General features: G+C 65.4%; 1 protein-coding gene across 1 annotated transcript in view; it reads left to right on the forward strand.

Moving 5' to 3' along the window:
* The window catches only part of NIBAN2 (niban apoptosis regulator 2), a gene marked incomplete at both ends in the record, with an annotated part of 44,194 nt that extends 38,926 nt beyond the window's left edge, over positions 1-5,268 (forward strand). The window contains 9 exons of the mRNA XM_084237315.1: positions 430-545; positions 1,007-1,111; positions 1,202-1,364; positions 2,254-2,441; positions 3,065-3,220; positions 3,750-3,866; positions 3,998-4,105; positions 4,260-4,371; positions 4,682-5,268. Coding sequence (XP_084093441.1) covers positions 430-545; positions 1,007-1,111; positions 1,202-1,364; positions 2,254-2,441; positions 3,065-3,220; positions 3,750-3,866; positions 3,998-4,105; positions 4,260-4,371; positions 4,682-5,268 — 1,652 coding nt within the window. The remainder of the gene's footprint in view (positions 1-429; positions 546-1,006; positions 1,112-1,201; positions 1,365-2,253; positions 2,442-3,064; positions 3,221-3,749; positions 3,867-3,997; positions 4,106-4,259; positions 4,372-4,681) is intronic.
* Positions 5,269-6,664: the final 1,396 nt, after the last annotated feature.

Raw genomic sequence — 6,664 nt, forward strand, 5'->3', positions numbered from 1 at the left:
GAATTTGGAGCCTTCAGTGTCTCTAACATGCCTTGAACGCTGACTCGGGCCTGGGCCGAGGCCGACCAGCAGGCAGGGAGGCAGCAAATGAACTCCAGCCCTAGACGCTCCCCTTTCATCCCTCATTTGCACGTGCGCATGCCCTGCTGGCTTCTCTGCCTGGTGTCAGCGAGCACAGATTACAGGTGCGAGGCCCAGCTTACCTGTGGGCAGGTAAAGGTTGGCAGAAGTCAAAGGAGGCTGAGGACCCCAAGTTTCTTCCATGGGTGATCATCTCTCCTGTCATCAGAGCTGCGTCTGCCACAATGACGTGGGGGAGGGGTGTAGGTGGGGGGGGGTGCACACGTGGGAGGGGGTGTTGGGCAGTTGGTCTTCGAGGAGGCCCCTGGGCCTCCCTGCTGACCTCCTTGCACCCTCCCTCTCTGGCAGGGATTCCCGAGGACTCCAAGGTGGAGGGCCCCGCTTTCACGGATGCCGTGCGCATGTACCGCCAGTCCAAGGAGCTGTATGGCACCTGGGAGATGCTGTGTGGGAACGAGGTGCAGGTGAGGCTCAAGGGCCAGCAGGGGGACCGGAAGTCACCCGGGAAGGGGCTGGGCCAAGGGATGGGGCTCTGGGCGCTACAAGTTTGGAAGGGGATAAGCAGCTCAGATATGGAGGCTGGGCGGGTCACGTAGGTGGAGACAGTTGCTATTTTGTTCAGTCACTTACTGACCAGGTGCTGGGCTGCTGCGCTGAGCAAGAGGCAGGCAGCCCTGGACTCAGGGAGCAGAAACAGATGTGTGACAAATAGACACACACTTGCTTGTGCAAGAAGGCAGTGGCGTGGTGTTCTAGACAGGGAGGCAGCATGTGCAAAGGCCCTGAGGTGGGACTCTTGAGCCTGAGGATCCTAAAGGTCACCAAGCAGATCAGCTGGGACCTGTGGGGACAGTGGGGGGGGGCATTTGGAATGCAGAGAGGGACGTGGCAGCTGGACATGCTCCCTGCACTGGCTTGTGCCTAGATCCTGTGCAACCTGGTGATGGAGGAGCTGGGCCCCGAGCTGAAGGCGGAGCTTGCCCCGCGGCTGAAGGGGAAACCGCAGGAGCGGCAGCGGCAGTGGATCCAGGTGGGCAGACCTGTGCTGGGGAGTAGGGCCTGGGGGCCGCAGCTGTGGGGGACCCGCAGCCTGGCACTGACACCACGGCTCTGCCCGCAGATCTCCGACGCCGTGTACCGCATGGTGTATGAGCAGGCCAAGGAGAGCTTCGACAGGATGCTGTCCAAGCTGCAGGTGGCCCGGCCAGCCATGGAGGCGGTCATCCGCACCGACATGGACCAGATCATCACCTCCAAGGAGCACCTGGCCAGCAAGATCCGAGGTAGGCAGGCTGCCCCGGCTCTCGTCACTGCACCTGTGCGTTTTATGGATCCATTTCACAGCTGCAACTGGACCCACTGATCATTTTAAAACATGGCGATCGTCTCTGAGCCATTGTTCTTCCAGCCCCTGCGGGCTGTGTTGTGGCTGTTCTTTCTGCCAGCCCAGCTCTCGCAACTCTCATGTCCGGCAGGCGCCCGCCTCTGCTCACGGGTTTTCCCAGGGTCCTTGTCACTGACGATTCCTTTCCAGCAAGTCTGACCTCCTGGGTCGTCTGTGCTCCCTTCTGTGCCCAGCCCGATGGGAGCCCTCGGCTGGCCGTCACTCCTCACACGCTGGCCGAGTGCCCTTTTCAGAGGCGTCGGCACCCGAGGGTTCTTCCCTACCAGCTGGATTCCAACTGTCTTGGATGCGAGACAGCGGGCATTTATTTTGTGGAGCAAACAGCAGAGGGAGGGACATCGAACCCCCTGGGTGGAACGCCTGGCCGGCATGTCCAGGCAGTGTCTGCCCGCTGCAGGGCAGGCGCGCTGACCCAGCCACGCCATCAGGCAGGAGCCGGGGCGGTGCTTGTGAAACCCAGGCCTCCCGATTCTACTCAAGTAATTCTTGTGTTTTTTCTGTTTTAAGCCTTTGGACGAGTAGTTTTCCTAATTTCTTGCCATCACAGTTTCAGAAATATTGGGGTCTAGTCTTGGAATGCCCTGTTATTTTTGCTGTGCAGATATCTTCCCTTATTGACTGTTTCTCTAGAATCACTCGGTTTGCTGACGTTGCCACCAGTGGTTTGCTTTAAGAACTGACGCGGCAGCGCGCCTCTCAGCGGGTTTCTGGGGTGACTGGGGGCCTCCCCTGGGTGCCACGTGCTAACCAGCTCCCTGTGGGCACAGCCTTCATCCTCCCCAAGGCGGAGGTGTGTGTCCGGAACCACGTCCAGCCCTACATCCCGTCCATCCTGGAGGCCCTGATGGTGCCCACCAGCCAGGGCTTCACCGAGGTGCGGGACGTCTTTTTCAAGGAGGTCACTGACATGAACCTGAACGTCATCAACGAAGGCGGCATTGACAAGCTGGGCGAGGTGAGGCCGGAGGGCCGCGTCCTGGCTGGGCCTGGGCCGGGTCTCACCCCCACATCAGCCCTCGCTGTTGCGCCCTCCAGCCTTTAAACAGAGGGGCTGCTGGAGGCCAAGGGCACGGGGCGGAAGCTGCTGGCTGTGCTGCTGGGGGCAGCAGTCAGAGCAGAGGGGTGGGATGCAGGCCTAGTGAAGAGCCGAGGGAGCAGGGCAGGGGAGCAGGGCCAGGCGGGCTACGGGTGTGAGTGATCATCAAGGCAGAATTAAACGCACACGTGCCAGTTCATGCTCCCACAAATGGGGACAGCCTCTCTCACTTGTCCTCAGTTGTTTGATTTTTGGGGTGGACTATCCTCACACAGACCCTGGGCCTGGAGTCCCACAGCTGTCAGGTCCTAAAATCTCAGCCTCCACTTCCATACCCCCCACGGGGGAGTTCACAGACCACAGTCATAGAGTTTGAGAGCCTGAAAGGACCTTAGGGATCGTGAAAACTATGAGGGGCCTGCTCGAGGGGACCCAGCACCCCAGGAGGGACAGGAGCGCCTCTCCCAGCACCGGTGGCTGCTCCCCGCTCAGGCGCCCCAGCTCAGTACACGGAGCTCAGTACGCGCCCCTCCTCCCTGCAGTACATGGAGAAGCTGTCCCAGCTGGCGTTCCACCCCCTCAAGATGCAGAGCTGCTACGAGAAGATGGAGCCGCTGCGGCTCGACGGGCTGCAGCAGCGCTTCGATGTGTCCAGCACGTCCGTGTTCAAGCAGCGGGCCCAGATCCACATGCGTGAGGTGGGCCCGAGCTGCTGCCCTGGACCCCACGCACCACTGACCTTTGTCCCGGGCCTCTGCTCACCCTCCATCCCTGCTTACTCCGGCACACCCCGACCTGTTGACCTTACACCCTACTCACCCTGCACACTCACCCCTCACCTGTACCCCACACCCCTGCTCACCTGCACCCCTGTTCGTCCTCGTCTCCTGGGCCTTCCACAGGTGCCACGCGGCAGCTGCTCAGCCCAAGCCTGCTCTCCCAGCTACGTGGAGCCCCCGTCCTGCTGTTCACCTTCCTTGGGACCCCCTCCTTGCTCCCCAGACCCCGGCCCGCAGGGTCCAGGACCTCTGACCCCTCTTTCCTGGCCCTGGTGCCCACCCCAAGCCTCACGCGACAGACAGTACAAGCGTGACAGTGGACGTGGGAGCCGGCCCACGGGCAGCCCTGCTCGCTCCGCCTGGCAGGCCTGGGTGGGCGACTCTCGGGCCTGGCGGAGGCGCGTGCGACACTCCAGGCCCCTCACGCGCCCCCCGCTGTGCCCTGCAGCAAATGGACAACGCCGTGTACACCTTCGAGACCCTCCTGCACCAGGAGCTGGGGAAGGGGCCCACCAAGGAGGAGCTGTGCAAGTCCATCCAGCGCATCCTGGAGCGGGTGCTGAAGGTGAGGCCCGCGCCCGCGGCTGTGGCTGCTCCCCGGCGAAAGGGTGCTGAGGCTCAGGCCAGAGCACTGGCCTGCGTCCTGCCGCGGGGGTGGTGGCCCACTGAGCAGAGACCCCCGTCCTCTCCCCGCAGAAGTACGACTACGACAGCAGCTCGGTGCGGAAGCGCTTCTTCCGCGAGGCCCTGCTGCAGATCACCATCCCCTTCCTGCTCAAGAAGCTCGCCCCCACCTGCAAGTCGGTGAGCGCACCTGGCCCCAGCGCCCCCGCCTGGCCCCGGCCCCAGGGCCTCACGCTCTGCCCGGTGGACAGGGTGCCCGCGCCCGCTCCCCGCCCGCCTGCCGGCCCTGACCACCCCTGACTGCCCCCCCACCCCTGTCCCCTCACCCGGGCAGGAGCTGCCACGGTTCCAGGAGCTGATCTTCGAGGACTTTGCCAGGTTCATCCTGGTGGAGAACACGTACGAGGAGGTGGTGCTGCAGACGGTCATGAAGGACATCCTGCAGGGTGCGTGCGCCCCGCCTGGGCTGGGAGGGCCCGGGTCTCGCTGCCGGGCGGCGGTGGAGGGGGCGGCCCTGCGGCCTTCCTGGTGGGGTTAGCGGGGCTGCAAGGAAGAGGCCGGACTTCCGCCCGGGGGCTGGGTCAGGCCTGCGGCTGGCCGTGCGGACCAGGAAGGCGGCCCCGGGCCTGCCTGCGCGCCTTCGCGGGTCCTTGGCATTGCGGGAGCCGCAGACAAGGGACGCGGTGGTCGCTGGCTAGGGCTCGGGAGGACTGGAATCGGGGGGCCGTGGCCTGACCCCGCCCCCTGACCCCGCAGCGGTGAAGGAGGCCGCCGTGCAGAGGAAGCACAACCTCTACCGGGACAGCATGGTCATGCACAACAGCGACCCCAACCTGCACCTGCTGGCCGAGGGCGCCCCCATCGACTGGGGCGAGGAGTACAGCGGCGCCGGCGACCGCGGGGATAGCCCCAGCTCCCCGGAAGCCACCACCCTCTCGGAAAAGCGGCGGCGGGCCAAGCAGGTGGTGTCTGTGGTCCAGGACGAGGAGGCGGGGCTGCCCTTCGAGGCGGGCCCCGAGCCGCCGTCACCTGTGTCCCCGGACAGCGTCGCCGAGCTCCGCGGCCTGCTGGCCCGGGATCTGCGGGCCGAGAGCCCCCCGCCGCCGGCCGGCCCCCTGCTCAACGGGACCCCCGCCCAGGAGGGTGCCCTGCCCGAGGCCGTCCCTGAGGCCTCCTCGCCGCCTGCCTCGCCCCCCCGGCACCTCCCACCTGGGAAGGCGGTGGACCTTGAGCCTCCCAAGCCCAGCGACCAGGAGACCGGGGAGCAGGTGTCCAGCCCCGGCGAGCGCCCCGCCATCCACACTACCACCGAGGACAGTGCCGGGGTGCAGACTGAGTTCTAGGCTGACCCTGAGCCCGGCCGGACACGGCGCGCGGGTCCCGCCCTCCGAGGCACTGGCCCAGCGGGCTCCGGGCGCGGGCACCACCTCGGTGCCTTCCCCGGAGGCGGCAGGGCTGCTGCGGACCCTGGGCTGGGACAGGCCCACCGGAGTCACTTTACTGGGTTCGGTCACCCTGTTTTGCTCCCTGTTTTCTCTTCTGTGGGGTGACCTTGGGCTTCCTCCCTGCGCTGGGGCCGGGCACGGCTGCGGGGGCTGAGCTCCCGGGTCCCCGCCTGCCCTTCCCCGTGGCCTGTTTCCCTCGCCAGCCTTGCATCCTGGAGGGCGGGAGGGAGGGAGGGGAAGCCGTGTTGGCTGTGACGGGAGCCGGGAGCCAGCCCTCTCCCCCACCAAGGGGCTCATCAGCCCCGCGGAGTGGAGTGTTGAGGCCCAACTTGGGGTCCTGTTCCCCATCCTGCTCCTCCCACGGGGTCCCAGAGGCCAGCTCCGCTTTCCCCGTGTGGGCACTGGCCTCGCTTCCCCCGTGTGGGCAAAGGGAGGTGCAGGGAGGGTCTTCAGACTGCAGCCGGGCCGGGGAAGGGGGGGTGGGGGGAGTGGTAAGCCGGGGCCCTGGGGGCCTGGGGGTGGCATGAGAACTGCCTGGAATGTGCTGGTCCGGGGAGAGGAGGCAACGAGGAGGAGGAAGCAAGCTCGGGAGGGAGGTTGCCGGGTGGGAAGGCAGGGGAGGCTGCTGGAGCCCAGGTGAGGCCTTTGCCTCCACTGGCCCCACCCTCCAGCCCCGGGCCTCTTGCTCCCCTCCCTCTTGCGTCCACACGTGCTCTGGGCTGGGGCTGGGGGGTGGCACACTGTCAGAGGCAGGGCTAGAGGGCATGGATCCTGCCTGCTGGGCCACCTCCTAGGTGCGAGCGCCGAGGGAACTGGGCATGGCTCCCGAGACATCGCTGGGGCTACTCTGAGGATATAGGGTCAGGCTGTGGCTTGGCCCCTGCTGCCTGAGTCGCCTCACCCTGAAAACTCCAGGCCCCTTTTTAATGTCCTCATGAATCCCTTGGGGCCAGCTGTCCTCCTTCCTTAGCCCCTTGTCCCGGGAGTGAGGGTGAAGCCCAGGCATTCTAGCCTGGAGGCCCTGTCCCAGAGCCTGGAACTTTCCCCAGACACCCTCCCCTGCTGCTTGGAGGGGAGGGAGGGCAGGGCAGAGACCAACTCCATAAGGGTCCTCAGCGGGGGCTCCTCTCCAGCCCCATGTCCTCTGTTCCCCAGTCCCTTTCCTGGGGCCTGGGACCCACAGGACATGTGGCTGGTGCTCAGGGACCCCCCTCTCCAGGCCCCCAGCCCTGATTTCAATTTCATCAGTAAGCTCTTCTGCAGACACATTCTGTCTTAAGACTCTAGTGCCTTT

This window comes from Talpa europaea (assembly GCF_964194135.1).
Source record: "Talpa europaea genome assembly, chromosome: 7".
NCBI lineage: Eukaryota > Metazoa > Chordata > Mammalia > Eulipotyphla > Talpidae > Talpa > Talpa europaea.